The sequence below is a fragment of the Aythya ferina genome (genome assembly GCF_964211825.1).
Source record: "Aythya ferina genome assembly, chromosome: 13".
In the NCBI taxonomy this organism is placed as follows: domain Eukaryota; kingdom Metazoa; phylum Chordata; class Aves; order Anseriformes; family Anatidae; genus Aythya; species Aythya ferina.
The window spans coordinates 17,957,608-17,973,752 of NC_140311.1; the positions used below are offsets into that span (position 1 = coordinate 17,957,608).

General features: G+C 40.6%; 1 protein-coding gene across 1 annotated transcript in view; it reads left to right on the forward strand.

The window, feature by feature from the left end:
* Positions 1–16,145, forward strand: part of AMMECR1 (AMMECR nuclear protein 1) — a 108,679-nt gene that overhangs the window by 54,875 nt on the left and 37,659 nt on the right. Inside the window, exon 3 of the mRNA XM_084535085.1 lies at positions 9,149–9,259. Coding sequence (XP_084391211.1) covers positions 9,149–9,259 — 111 coding nt within the window. The remainder of the gene's footprint in view (positions 1–9,148; positions 9,260–16,145) is intronic.

Below are 16,145 nucleotides of genomic sequence, written 5' to 3' on the forward strand. Positions count from 1 at the left end.
CACCCACCTCCTTCATTATTAAGCTATATTCTCTTATATTGAGTAACGTGAATTAGTTCACTGAATGTGAACTGAATGGAAATGCCACAGCCTAGAGAATAACAAAGCTTAGATTGCGTCGGTGAGTAGGGAGACTGCTTTGTGTGATTCTGAATAAGGCATCGGTCGTGCAAGGGGTCTCAGCTGACTGTTCTGATGATAGACTTGGTCTTTTTGTTCTAGTTTGAAACACTATTACATGATTGTTCAGCATTCTTGTCAGTTTCAGTGTGATTCTGAATAAGATAGAAAAAGTTTTAACTTAAAAAAAAAAAATCAAATGTCTAGAATTTAGGACTTGTTCACTTTTTCACTGTTGTGAAACAGAAAGGAACAGAAAGGCAAAAAGCCTTTGCAACTTTGCTTGGTTAGAGTACTTCCTGGGAGAGCTGTGCTTGGAGGTGCTTGGAGTTGATTAGAAGCACTGTGGTCCCACAAAGGGATCACCATTCTGAATTTTTAAGTGTTTGATCCTATAGCCTTGGATGGCAAGTAATACTAGACCTGTAAAGACTTTATTCCCTTCCTTGTTACAACAGTTGATAGGTTAAATTGCTATTATTAAAATGTCTGTCTAAATACCATGAGCTTTCAGATCATGAAGTTAAATTCTTTTCACTTCCAAGTCCTATGAGTTTTCTATTACTTGAGAATCTTGAAGTGAAATCAGAAAGATAAGTCCTCACTCAACTTTCGTAAAGGTAGAGAAATATTTTTGATCTGTTACCTCTCCTTTCCCCCATTTTTCCTTCCTTCCCCCCCTTCTTTTTCTGCCTATCCATAACAAAGAGGAGAAACTTTTCATACTGCTTCTAACGGTACAAGAAAAGACCCGTGTATTCATGCTTTTTGCCTCTTCCACCTTCTGAATTAAAGAATCCCTTTCCTTTTCTATTAAAACTACCAGTAAATAAAAGTCAGCTTGCATCCAGTGCTGCTTTATATTAAAATAATGTATTTTTAACAGTACTAACTACACAGTGCCAGCATGCTGACTCTGACTGTGATAGCTGATTACTAAAATAGCTTGCACACTTTTACTTTCAGTTGAAGTATTTTCAGTAACATATCATAGCAAGTAGGTCACTAATTTTTTTTAGGGGATTTTTATTGTGAAACATTAACGAGAAATAGGCTTAGGGCACTGGGTAAGCATGGTATATAAGACAATACTTTGATGCTTTATTTTGATATTTATATAGGTTTAAACCTTGTAACCTTCATGTATGGTGCATCAGCTCTCTATAAGTTGTAACAGATCAATGCTCAACTGAAGTACGGGGCTGTCTCAGTTTCTTCACTAATGAAAAAGGCGTAAAAGTAGCTGAAGTGACACATGGGGTAGGACTCTGGGTGACCCATGCTCTTGTGCTTCAGCCACACATTTTCTGGCTAGCCTCTCAGGTCAGTGTTTAGGATAAGTAGGATATTGGATACATGCATATGTTTTAGTCCATCAAGGAGATGACATCTTTCTTACTACAATTGCGTATGGCCCTTCTGATAACTGCAATTTTATATTTAAAAAAAAAAAAAAAAAAAAGCAGTATTACTTTAGGCTTTTATGGTGTTGCAACTGTCTGTTTAATTCAGTTTCCCAACTGAAAGTAGGGAAAAAACAATATACCATCAGCTGGTAGAGCAGCCCACAGCAAATAATTGAAACAGTTGTCTGCTTTGCAAGATCTATTTAGATTAGAGCTGGGCAAGACTTTTCAATAAATAGTAAATTAGGCAATGGCTGGATGGAAAGTTCTATCATCTCCAGGTCACTTGTGAATTTGCTGACACCAGTAAGCAGCTTCAGATGGAAATATTTTTTCAGTGTCTACACCCCCAAACACGAAATAAAGAGCCTTATGAAAGAGGAACAATTAGGACGTTTACAGAGTTTTCTTAGAGCCTAGGTTTGATCTCTTCTGCCTCTGTGCACTCTGAAGCCTCTTCCACTAGTTTTCAGCTACTGGGTTCAGGGTGCTTTGCCTGACTTCTGTTAGCTCTGGCAGGAGGGTATGTCAGAGGTAGCTGGCACTGCTGAGAAGCTGGGTAACCCATCAAGGACGTTTCCAAGTCTCTTGGTTCAAGATGGCTCACTCCCAAGCCCGGAGCTGTTTTGCTTTTTAATAAGATGCTTCACCCTGAATTGAGTAAGAGGATGACATGAAGCTGATTGTTAGAGCCCTCGCAGGCAAGTGCGGCATCTGTTTTAATGAATGTTTCAAAAAAACACAACCAAAAAATTCATATGAGGGAGGGAGGGATCCTGAGCCAGAAAGGCAAGAGCGTTCCACCCTGATGTACTCTAGCATTCATGTGGGATATGTGGGCTCCAACTTCTTTAGGCAAAAAGACGACCCAGATCTCCAGCATGTGATGCATATCCTACGTGGCTGGATGAAAGGGACTCCTGAGTATCACGTCTGCCTCCTCTTCTGCTTTTACTGAAGTTTTTCACTTCTGTTGTTTTTCTTTCAAGTGCCTGGAGGTGCAGATTTTCATTTCAGGTCTAACAAGATGTTGCTCATAAAAAAAAAAAAAAAAAAAAGAAAAGATAAGAGGAAAATAAGCTTTTTTTTTTTTTATAAGTTGAAAAGTTACATATTTACTCAGCTGTTCTTGATGTCGATATCTGGAGTTTGGCACTGTACTGCAAACCTGAGATCTGAGGCTGTTAAATGGCAAGTTTATTTGTGGATTTTTACTGGCTTTAAAACATAAGAGCACTGGAGGCTTGAAGGAAAGAAGGAAAAAGGCAAACAGCTGAAACCAAGGATGCCTATAAAAAGCAGAAGAACGCTACTAAAAAGAAAGACATTCTTTGCATAGTTGGTCTGTTTCTATGAGCAGGTTTTCTGTTGCCTTTGATTAGTGTAAGAACAGAAATGCTTTGTAAGGTTGTGAATGACAGACTTGGACGTGTATTAGGCTGTGAGACTAGATCCTAAAATGTAGCGGTCAGTGTTTCTAGTTCAGAGATGGAAGCGCTAATGTGGGTAAAAGACCCTCCCTCCTCTGTAATACAGTTCTGGACAGTGATCTTCACGATGGTGAATAGAAACTGGAAAAAGGTGCAGAGAGCTGTGATGGTCAGAATGGGAAGAACCCGCTTAAGGGGAAGCTGAATGAACATGACCTGTTTAGCTCAGCACAGTGAAGGCTGATATATTCTTTCTGTAAATACTTTGGGGAATAATAACCAGGAAGGGAATTGAACTCCTTAAGCTAAAGGACAAGGCCAGTACAAGAATAGCTAGGCATGAGCTGACAGGGAATACGTTTTGGCAGGAAATTGGAGTATTTTCAGAGGTCTTGAACTTCAATGAGGTTTCAAGGCAAATTTCTAATTTTTCTTTTTCTTTTTTTTTTTTTGTCCCATTATTTCTAGAGCTTTTTAAGATAAAGAATATAGATCCTTTATGAACAAAATTATATAATGTAATTATTCCTTATGATAGCAGGAGCCCTGAAGGTCTCTTTTGGCCTTATTTTATGAATTTTAAGAGTTAGAATCCTCTTGGGTCACTGACTTCTCTGAACCTTTGGTCCATATTATGCTTTGAAGATGTCTGTGAAGGTAATTAGGAAAAGTAGTTCTGTTCAGCAGGCTTAAATCTTACATGCAGACATGCTGACACCTTTAGTAGCTCCTGGGGAACAGGGAGGCATGACTGGGGGAAGCAGCAACTGAAATACTGGAAAAATATCTGAAGGCAGATTTTTGTGTTGTTTAGCATGTGTAGCGAGCTACCAGTGATGGTTCGTTTAGACAGTGGATAGAGGTTTAAATTTAGTATGGTTTGTATGGTCATGTTACTAGTTGTACAATTACACAGCTATATAACCTTTACTTTTTCTTTTTGTGTTTGTTGACAAGAACCTTCAAAGCACATGCAAATGTTTCAGCAATCTATTTGACATTCATTTGGTTGTCTCAGCACACTTTCTGATATTGTGTCCTTTTAAAGTAGCAGTAATGAGGCCATCCTAGAAGGAATTCCATTTTGACAAGAAAGTAAATGCACGTATGTTTCTCTGAATTATAGCATTCTGCTAAGTATATTACAAGTAATAAATCTCATAATCCAAAGATAAAGGTCAAGAGAATAATCCTGCGGTCCGATTTGAGTCCTGCTCAGGCTTGCTTCTCTGAAGTGGGGAAAAGGCATGTACTGCTAATTATGTTGGTACCATTTAGGTGATCTGGATACAGGTCTTGAAAATGTTAGTCAAGTGCTGCTTGATGATCTGAGTGCAGAAGTCACAGTGTTACGTTCTGTGTTACGCTAAATGGGAGGTAGTGTCCCTCCAGGCCTTATGCTCTTTGTTTGTTGTTGTTTTTTTAAAATCAGAGAATCATAGAGCACTCCAAGTTGGAAGGGGCCCACAAGGGTCATCAAGTCCTGTGTTTTTTATTTTGTTCTCAAAAAAAAAAAAAAAGCCACAAGAAATAAAAGTAAATCCAAAAGAAAGATACGCCTTAAGCTTCCTCTTCCCTTCATTGTCCTGGAAAGAAGGGAACTTGCCCAGTTTAATCAAATAAAGGAGGAAGTTGCTCTACCAGCAGGCCATAATGTGTTCGGGAAAGTTGTGAAAGGGCCGGATGCTGCTGCATCGGTGCTGTAGAGATTGAGAGGGGTGTGTGTGTGTGTGTGTGTGTGTGTGTGTGTGTGTTCTCCCTGCCATGTGATGAAGACCTTGTGCCACACCAGAGAAAGCAAATGGGATAGGAGGAGAAAAGGGAGTACACGCTATGAAATGAAGTGGGAGTCCAACAACACATCCATATGTGTATGTCTCCAGTGCAGTTACATCTGTCTGGGTCTCTCTGTCCAGTGATTGACGCAGTCGTGCAGTGACTGAGCTGCTCAGATATTAAAGCTCTTAGCCTTTGTATAACGTAAGAAACTTAGTAGGGCTGGAAAAGGAGGTTCTCTGTTTCACAAGCTACCAAGAAAGAAACTTCTTTGATTTTACTGGTCATTGAAAAGGAGTCGGACAAGACATAATTACCGAAGGCTGATTTACAGTTGTGTTGTTAATCTTGCTCGTTATTTGCCACTGATAGTAGTAATAGATAAAGATTTTTTTTTTTTTTTGGATGTAGTCAACTTTTGTTTTTTTAATCTATCCGTGCTTCTGGATCTGCTCCTCTCCTTAAAGGCACACATGGTAATTACATTTGCTTTGTAATCTCCTCAGATGCTAGCCTGAGATAGATTACCTCATGTTAGACGTCTTGATCTTCATAGCAATGACTGTGGGCTGGATAGTAAGGACACTATGGAGAGAAAAAGGCTATAAAGAGAAACAAGGCATATTCAGCACAGTGGCTTGTACATGCACATAATGCTGGTGAGCAGTGACTAATTCAGGTAGGTTTGGAGAGAGTCAAGCATCCTTAAGAGAGTCAAGCATCCTTAAGTGTCGTGAGATGGTTGCAGGTGTTCTAAATGTCACTGACACACCTTGCTTCTGTCAGCCTTTGTGCAGCGTGGCTCTGGCCTTCATACCATGAGTGCTGTGTGTTTATGCCTGAATAGCCTTCTCACAAACACTAAAGCCAGATTTAAGGGGAAGGGGCTGAAGGCAGGTGTTTGTTCTGCAGAAACATGACCCTACTTGTGATCAAGAGTACTGTGTCAAAAAATAAGAAGTCATTTCAGTATTCTTAAGCCTAATAGTAAGAGAAAGTGCAGGTGTGTTTGTGTAATTCACTTTGATTTGTGTACTTTCTGGAAAATATATAGAGAGATTTTGTGTACGTGTATGTTCATGTGCTTTCCTTCTCTATGCACCCCTGTTTATCTCAGGATTACAAATCATCTTCTTAGAGCTGAGAGGACTGCTTATCCAGGAGCTGTGTGCAATTCCTTGAGAAATTCATGTTTGTGTAGCTTTCTTATGTTTGTGTATTGATACAGTGCTACAGAAATACAATGAAAACTTCGGTCCCAGAAAGTTCACAGAATCACAGAACTGTAGGGCGGGTTGGAAGGGACCTCAAAAGATCATCGGGTCCAAGCCCCCCGCCAAAGCAGGTTCCTCAGAGCAGGCCGCCCAGGTAGGCGTCCAGACAGGCCTTGAATATCTCCAGAGAAGGAGACTCCACAACCTCGCTGGGCAGCCTGTTGCAGTGCTCCATCACCCTCACCGTGAAGAAGTTCTTTCACATGTCAGTGCGGAACTTCCTGTGCTCTAACTTGCAGCCATTGCCCCTTGTCCTATCCCCACAAACCACTGAGAAGAGGTTGGCTACATCCTTCTGTCTCCCACCCCTCAGATGCATACACTGAGGAGAGATCCCCTCAGTCTTCTCTTCTCCAGGCTGAACAGACCCAGGTCTCTCAGCCTTTCTTCATGGGGAAGATGCTCCAGGCCCCGTATCATCTTTGTGGCCCTCCGCTGGACTCTTTCCAGGAGATCCCTGTCTTTTTTTTTGTACCAGGGAGCCCAGAACTGGACACAGTACTCCAGGTGAGGGAGTAGAGGGGGAGGATCACCTCCCTTGACCTGCTGGCCACGCTCCTTTTAATGCACGCCAGGATCCCATTGGCCCTCTTGGCCACGAGGGCACAGTGCTGGCTCATGGTCAGCCTGTTGTACACCAGGACCCCCAGCTCCTTCTCCTCAGAGCCCCTCTCCAGCAGGTCATCCCCCAGCCTGTACTGATACTTCAGGTTGTTCCTTCCCAGGTGCAGGACTCTACACTTGCTCTTATTAAATCTCATTTGGTTTCTTCCTGCCCATCTCTCCAGCCGGTCCAGGTCTTGCTGAATGGCAGCACAGTCACTCCTCCCAGCTTAGTGTCATCGGCGTACTTGCTGAGGGCAGACACTATTCCCTCATCAAGGTCGTTGATGAAGATGTTGAACAAGACCGGACCCAGCACCAACCCCTGGGGAACACCACTAGTCACAGGTCTCCAGCCGGACTCTGCGCCGCCGATCACCACCCTCTGAGCTCGGCCAGTTCTCAACCCACCTTACTGTCCACTCCTCTATCCCACACTTCCTCAGCTTTGCTATCAGGATGTCATGGGAGACAGTATGGAAAGCCTTGCTAAAGTCAAGGTAGATGACATCCACTGCTCTCCCCCCATCTACGCAGCTGGTGATGCCATCACAGAAGGCAATGAGGTTGGTCGAGCACGACTTGCCCTTGGTGAATCCATGCTGACTACTCCTCATAACCTTCTTCTCTTCCAATTGCTTGGAGATGGCATCCAGAACAAGCTGCTCCAACACCTTTCCAGGGACAGAGGTGAGACTGACTGGCCTGTAGTTTCCCAGATCCTCCTGCCTGCCCTTCTTGAAGACCGGAATGACATTGGCTATCCTCCAGTCTTCAGGCACCTCTCCTGTTCTCCAGGACCTTTCAAAGATGATAGAGAGCGGTTCAGCGATCACCTCTGCCAACTCCCTTAGCACACGTGGATGCATCCCATCGGGACCCATGGATTTGTGTGCATGGAGCCCACTCAGATGCTCCCGAACCACTCCCTTGTTAACAGGGTGGGAGATCTCTGCTTCCCAGACTCTTCCTCCTCCCTCCAGGGTCAAGGAGTCCCGGAGGGGAGTCCTTGAAGCGACAACTGAAGCACAGAAAGCATTCAGTATCTCTGCCTTCTCAGCATCTCCCATTACCAGGACACCCCCCTCATTCAGCAAGGGACCCACATTATCCCTAGTCTTCCTTTTACTGTTTACGTACTTAAAAAAAAAATAAAAAAATAAAAAATAAAAATATTGTATTATCTTCTATCTCTTTTGCAAGCCTCATCTCTAGGTGGACTTTAGCCTTCCTTGTCGCATCCCTGCAGGCCCTGACAACACATCTATACTCCTCCCAAGAGGACAGGCCTTTTTTTCCACATTTCTTCGACCTTCCTCTTCCTTTTGATCTTATTGATGAGCTCCTTGCTCATCCATGCAGATTTCCCGCTCCTCTTCCCCATTTCCTACTCTTAGGGATGCACCGACCCTGAGCATGGAAGAAGTGCTGCTTAAATGTAGCCCAGCTGCCACATGCGCTCTTGCCTTCTAGCAACCTATCCCATGAGATACTCCCAAGCAGATCCTGTAAGAGGTCGAAGTTGGCTCTTCGAAAGTCCAGGGTTGCAATCCTGCTTTTAGCCTTACTTCCTTTGCCTGGTTCCATCTGGAACTCCACCATCTCATGGTCACTGCATCCCAAGCTGTCCCTGACCTTCACATCCCTAACAAGCCCATCCCTGTTGGTAAGGACAAGGTCCAGGAGCACCCCCCGCCTCGTTGGCTCCTCCACCACCTGCATCAGAAAATTGTCCTCAACGCATTGTAGGAACCATTTGGACTGCGCGTGCCTGGCTGAGTTGCTTACCCAGCAGATGTCTGGAAAATTGAAGTCCCCCATGAAAGTTGACTGATTGCTTTTTCACTTAATTTCTGGATTAATACAAAGCTGTTTGTTAACAGAAATATTTCTTTGTAATGGTCACACTTATATTATGGTGATATATACAGCTTACTAGAGGTTTTGTTCCACTCCTGTTTGTTCATGAGATTCTTAAATGCTGACTGTAGGTGACTTGGGATTCATGGAAAGAATATCCTTTGTTCAGGTAGTCCTTTAAGTTTGGAGAGTGTTCCTAAACTTGCGTGTCTTCCAAGGATTTCTGTTAGTTTCTTGTCTGCAGTGTTAAAGACAAAAGTGCATTCAGGTGGAGGGCTGGTTAATGTGTCACAGGTATTCTTCTCTTCTGTTAAAGGTTCTTTATTTATAGAGGTCTAAGGAGAAGCTCTTCCCATTCTCAAGAGAAAGCTAACTGGTAATGGTGCAAGACATCGAGTGTATGATGTCTGCTACCAAGCAGAATTTTGTTATGGCTATTAAGTATTCTACTAGTCCTACTTCCTGATACTTTATGTGAGCAAGATTTCTATAGCAGTCAAAAGAATGGCAAAGTACATTTCTAAATACTGTGCCCCCCTCAGATACAGTTACTTTAGACATTTAGTTTCCCCTTGCTCAAAAAGAAAGAGCACAGTTGCTGAAATTCCACGCTGACTGTCAATATTGCTTCTGTGATCATGTCTTTTTTTTTTTTTTTTCCTTCTCTTCCCTAAAACAGCCCACTGTTTGTAACGTGGAAGATTGGTCGAGATAAACGATTGCGTGGATGCATAGGTACTTTTTCCGCCATGAACCTGCATTCAGGACTCAGGGAGTACACGCTTACTAGGTAAGATTTTGTTTCCTGCAGCCTTGACTTAAGTATTTAAATACTCTACTGGGGAGTTGATAGGTGTGTTTTGTTTTGTTTGTTGGTTTGTTTTTTTTTGGCTGTGTCACTGTACTGATCAATGAAAACTTCTATCTCCTTTTGATGCTAAACATCATTGCCTGGTTATTTGACTACTGATGCCATGGGATAATGGTTTCATTTAAACCATAACTTGATCCTTTGTATTATTTTTACTGGTTTAGAAAACTACTCTCCAGTAGCTTATTGTAACTGGCTGGTTTAGTATTTTTTTTTCCCAGTGCTCAGACAAATTTTAAGCTTAATAGTTAATGTGAGGGCAGAAGACCAGAAAGTCAGATTTTGGGATTATCCTATTCACGCTTCTAAAACAGCAGGTATTCTCACCTCTTCTCCATCAGGTGCTTCCAATCAGCTGCAGTTAATTTAATGCTACAAATTTCCATTACATGTTACTCTTCAGATACATCCCAGCCCCCGAGCGGGAAGCTTCTGGATGAGGGAGGTAAGTGATGATAATCCTTCACTCCCCGGCAGCATAATCCTTCATTTTTTTTGATCTACACCTAAATTCATTCACCTTAATATTGTTCCATTTTCTTTGCATAGAGTGAAAACTAATCAGTTTATCACTAGAGCTAGTAGTAAGCTTTCTACTTTCTTAAGTTTATTTTCTAAAGAATCAACAGAATTTTGTCCTCTCAGTTGTAATAGACTGTTTATGGTGCTTTAAAATAGAAACTATAATCAGGCATGTAAAGACCTCTAAAATTATCATCACTTAAAATAATTAGTGCCTCCAGATCACTTTAGATTGGAGGCTTTCCTCCATTATGGGATCTTCCTCTTTTGCTGTTAAAGCTTCATGTCAATCCCAGTATTAAGTAAGATTAATATGGGGAATGTTCCTTCTTACATGTCTCACTAGTTTGTTACAAGCTGTTCATTTTTTGCTTCTGTCTACTCAGCTTGAAGGAATCAACTGCTGGAGTTCCTTACAAACTTCTCTAAGACCTAGTTACCTTTATCCTCTTGGCTTTATTATGTGCTGTGGAATATTTGCTTGTGTCCTTTAAAACCTCAGCAATCAAAATGGTCAGTGAGAAGAAGCTTAAATTCAAAGCAACTCCTCTGTTGAAGGTTAAATGTCTTACAGGTGTAAACATTCATGAGCCAGATGGGAGGGGGGCTCCTCCAGCCCTCTGCAATAGAATGCTTTTCATTCCTCACAGTGCCCAATCCAGAACAGTGAGCTTGTACAGAAAATTTCCCTCAAAGACTAGGAAGAAGGTGATAGCCAAAAAATAGTCTTACAAACTGATAAAATATAAGAATGAGGAAATGGAAATGTATCAGATATCTCTTACCAGAATGGAATTCTCACACTTGAAGCTGAGGAGTAGCTGTTTGAAATCCTCGCAATTGTATGATGTATGCAAACAGCAGTATTGCTAATAGATTATCCATTGTCACGAATCAAATAGTGCTGTACTCTTGAATAATTTTAATAAATGCTTAAAAGATTCCCATTGCATCATTTTAATTCTAAAATCCGAAGTCATAGTATAGGAGAAGTGATGCAAAAGTAAAGGGGACTCAAATATTTTCAATGTAGTATTTAAGTAATGGCCGCATTCTTTGGAAGGTTATACCAGGCTATCCAGAGGATAATTCAGTAATATTCAAGAGAAGAGAAATGGAACTACATACCAACCTATTTTTCAAAAGTTGTTGCAAGTAAAATGTCATGTTATTTTGTGGCATATAGGATTTTATTATCTTTTATGTGGAGCCTTTTTCACATGGATTGCACCAAAAATAAGCAAACAAAAAGAAGACAATAACAAAAGTAAAAACGAAAGAACTCAGAAGTGACTACTGAAGTGTAAAGTTCCTATGTGAATTTACTAAAAAACTGTTCTTTTATCTCTGTCATTATTTAAAAAAAAAAAAAAAAAAGGGATACCTGGAGCAGTTTTCTTCATGGCATTAGTAATTCCAGCTACAGGGCTTCCAGCAGAGAGTGTTTGAGGAATAACAGAAGCAGCTTTGAAATGCCTGTGAACTTCTGGAGTTTGGAGTTCCACAAGCCTTGCCCGAAGGTATCAGAAACCAGGACACTGTAACTTGATGTGGGCAGTAGGCTCTTGCAGAAGATACAGCAATTCCTGAAAGTAAACAAAAACTTCTTCAGGGGTAGCAAAATTAATCAGTAAAGTAGGTAGTATGAATGGGCTCTCCATTTCAGAAAGTGGAACTTGACCACAATTTTCAGTTGAGGATACAGGCAGATATTCTTCTGACTTTATTTTCCTTTAACACTGAAAGGCACTTTTCTTCAGTTACTCTGAAGATACAGCATTGCTGAAAAGAACCAAGTTGTCTGTCTAGTTTATTCTTACATTTTTCAGCACCCTCCATGGAATTGTGGCCAGTTCACATCAGGCAAGATTTTATTACCAATATACTGCATAGTGCTTAGAATCTCAATAAATCAGCATTTCCTTAACCATAGTAGCAATCTCTAATTGTATATTGCATAGTGTGTGGTGTATACACCTCTACCTGTGTACAGAAAGAAAGAATAACTTCTTTCAAATAACGATGATTAACGTTTCAAACGTTTCATCGTTTCAAATAACGATGTCTGAGGTAAACAATTTCCTTCTTGGGACAAGGACAAACACGTTTAGAAAACCTTGTTTTGGTCTGTATACAAAAACGGTGAAGAATTGTGACCTAGTATGTTTCTTTTCCCCATTTTGAGCTCTGTAGGTTGTTATGCTGGTATGCTAGTACATTCTAAACAGGAAATTTATGTAGAATGATTCATCATTAATTGGATGCATCTGCCTAAGTCGTGAGGAGGGATGAGAATACCATAGTTAAAAATGCTAGTGCTGTATTCCTAATAAAATCTTAGAATTCAATTTTCTCTGCAGTTATATCAGTGATACGGGAAGGAAGTATATTATTAAAATCCTTTGCAGAATGTTATGAAAACATAGATTCAGAGTTAGTGGCTTCAACATAATTTTACTAAGAGGTTAGTTGAATAAAATCTATCCGTTTTCAAAATGTTTCATTGTGTTGAATATTTAAATTAGGATGTAAGAAGTTTATAATGGGTGAAATAGTTCTTTAGACTGAATGTGTGAATATCCCTTCTGAATGCATAAAAGTAAACCAATCCAGATTATGAAAAATACTTTGTGTTTTCCAGCTCCTTCAAGAAAATACACTGAACTTGGAAGCAGGTTACCACAGATTTTCCTAACAGGTTGATAAACTACTTTCTTGTGTGTTCTGTTCAGCAGTAAGACTTAAAATTTTGGCACTGAAGTTTTAAACTCCTGCTCTTTTACACCTGAGATACTGAATGAAATGGTTTCATTTATTTTATGCATTTTAGTTATTTTTTTTCCAGACATGTCATATAACTGGAAGTCATACTTCACACTTAGTAGATGTAGTTGTGTCAATTAAGTTTTAACAATTTTTATCCTGTCAAGGTTAGAATATGTATTTCTTCCTTCCCCATATAAATATATATATATATATTTCCCTCCCTAGTATATATATGGTGAAGAAAATAGTAGAGAAGATACAAATAAAGAGAGACTGATTGTATGGATTATATGACACACAAATCTTATGTCGTAGAAGAAAGCAGTGAAATGAAACTACAGGGCTGCAAGACTTAAGTGGATTAGCATGGTGGCTGAAAACTGGATTTAAATTTTCAAGTAATATATAAGTCACCATTCTTAACTAGCATAGACCTGTCTCTGCTGGCTGTATGATGTAATCAGTCTTTTTGTTGTGTGTTCCACCTGAGAATTACGACTACCTTCAGACATTCAGCCTTGCTTCCATAGATGTGGTTGGTCAAGAAATGCAAACAAAGAGGGAAGCTTGGGATGAGAAATTTAAGATCAAAGGCAATGAAACCTGCAGCCCAACTTTCTCATAATTGAATTTGGGTGTAGAGTCTACATGACTACTAGTGACCAGTTCACTACCAGTGACTAGACTTCTATTGCCCGGTGTTTATCAGCAATTTCAGGAGTCAGTCCTTGCTGCTGCTATATCGCCTGCCTTCTCTACATGGAAAACAGCGATCCCTTCTGCCTGTCCCACACAGGAAAGCTAAATATCCAACTGCAAAACTACAGTATGGCAACCGTATTTAAGGGGTAAAATAAAAACCAAAATTGAATGACCGATCATGTTAAAATAGATGTTGGCCTTACTTAGTTAAGACTAGAGGCAAGTATTTGTATAGACAAGGCATCTCCCCTCTCTGTTGAGCCTAGCTTAATTTCTGTTTAATTCCTTTTTGTTTTTACTAAGCATAGCCTCGTCTGACCTTCCTCACTCGACCCAGCACTAACTTCACAAAGCCCTGACAACTGGGCAGTGCTGCTATGGGTGAGGATAGACATTGCTGCCGGCCCAGGGCAAAGCATACTCGTGTTGCTGACTGTAACTTTTGAACGTGGGGAGTGGGCGGTGTGCGGGGGCATTATATATGTTTGACATTTCTGTTGTGACCTTCCCTGTTCACAGAAGTCAGTCTGAACTAATTCTTGCCAATAGCATTTCACGTAATGTTTCAGAGCACATTGTTGCTTCTGTGTTGCCCATTGATAATACTTCGTAGGCTGTGGTATTAATTTATAGCTGATAGCTTCTGAAAGTCAACTTTTTTTATTCTGTTACTACTCTGTGTCTGGTGTCAGCCAATGCAAAATGCCTGATAATTGCAAGGCGAAGCTTACACTGTCACTTTCAGAGTTAAACTCTGCAGAGCGATGTCAAGTCTTCTCTGTCTGAACTCCCCAGTGTTGTGCTATTCTTGTATGTTCAACATTAAAGCCAGGAAGCATAATGTTGCTTCTGTTGCTTCCTTTTCGTTTGTTTCTATGAAAAGCAGGTGTGCAACAGGGAAGCTGGATGGCAGATGGAATTTCTAGTGTCTGTTGGTTGCCTCTGAGTTTTCAAGGTCATCTTAATGAGGCAGAGGGCACAGGCTGTGCTGCTGCTATAGGGTGACCAGCAACAGATGGAGAATCTCAAGGTGAGAAAATATTCTTAGGGAGAGGTGTGGTAGCATAGCTCTGTGTCTAGTTGAGTGGATGGACAGCCAGTGCCTCCCATTAAGCATGTGAGGGGCCAGTGGCAATATACATCTGGAATTTGTAACTCCTAAATCCCACTTAGCCCGCATGACCCCGTTTAGTTACATTTTTAGTGGGGGTGCAACCTATGAAATCCACTCAGCTTTAATAAAGCTGGTATACACGCTATCAGATCCATTTGAACCAACGAGAATACAGGCACCTGAGGCTTCTCGGGTAGTTGCAGCACATGTCTTTCACTCGTGCCGTCATCTCCCTCTCTGAGTGGCAGTCTTAGCAAGTCTGCACTGAGGACTGATGCATCTGATGCACTGAGCATCTGATGTTGCTGGGGAGGTGATGTAGTGAGGTACCGAGCTGATACTTAAACCTCAGGTGTCTGGCCCTAATGGAAGCTCAAGGATACTAAAGGAGTTGTAGGACTGCTCCTCTGCTAATCTGTACTGTGGACCCCACTGAAAGTTTGGTAATTGAGGATGTTGCCATGATATGGGCAAAAGCCATGTCTGAAAGAGATTTAGAGGTTTGTAGGCACTATGACCATGTAGTATGATTTCCCTGAAGGAAGGACTAGCTGGTTCAGAGGAGGTAAGGCTGTACCTGAGGAAACAAGAGGCCATATCAAGGAAATACATGAATTTAAACTAATTTTTACTAGATTAATTCTGAAAACATCTTCCATCATAACTCAGAGATAAAGTGCAAAGGCTAAAGATAGGGCACCTTAAGATATTTTGTTATGTGGCCACAGGATTTGTCAGCTGAGTCAATTGCCAAAATACAAAATAGTTGAGATGGTTGTATTTTACTAGGTGCTTTTACTCATCACTAAATTTGAGGTCTGCCAGCCTGTATTATGCCTTTCTTACCTTTGTGGGTAAATGATTTGCAAAGGTAGCTGTGATTTTCCCCTTTCCTTACAGGCTTAAATGAGTTCTATTTTTAATTCCTCGGTGGTTGTCACACTTGGGCCACATGCTGTTTCCTCCATCTTTCCCCTCACATACACAAAACAAAGTGCAGGAAATGGAAGAGAAATTCTATCACAAATGAGTACATTCCAATTAAAATCAGTAACTGGGGGGCGGAAGTACTTAAGGTGATCTTTGTCAAGTATAGTTAGACATTTTTGTAAGAAAATGGAGTCTAACAGCAGTTTAATCAGGTTGTTATAGCGCATGTGTGAGGTAGGATGTATACAGAGATACAATCTCTTATTGGACTGATACAGTTGCACAAAACTAGATAAGCTTTTAGCTTACATGCCTTTCCATAAGCAAGCTGTTAAGAGATCCTTTTTAGTAACTAAACCTTTTCTATTTTATTTTTCTTTTTAGGGAGGCAAGTTAATCTTTTATTCTGTAGAAACTTCATCAGGTTTTGATATTCGTTATTTTAAGTTTTCTTTTGGCTTGCCCTTAAATTTACCTTTGTGTTCCTTTCTGATTATCTTCTGAAGTTAAAACTTAGCATTTGAGGTGTTAATATAAGAGCACAGGTGGTCCAGAGGTGGTCTGAACATTTGTAGTGTTAGTAAAGAGTTAGTAAAGGTAAGGTGCATGGTGTTAACACTCTTTTTTCTTTTTTATAATCTTTATGGAAATTGCATCTGACTTAATAGAATTGTCTTAAACTCCTAAGTCAGAACAGGGCCAACGTATATTAAGAAAGTTCAGCAGTGAACTTTTCTTTACAAACTACTACTTATATATGTGTGTGTGTGT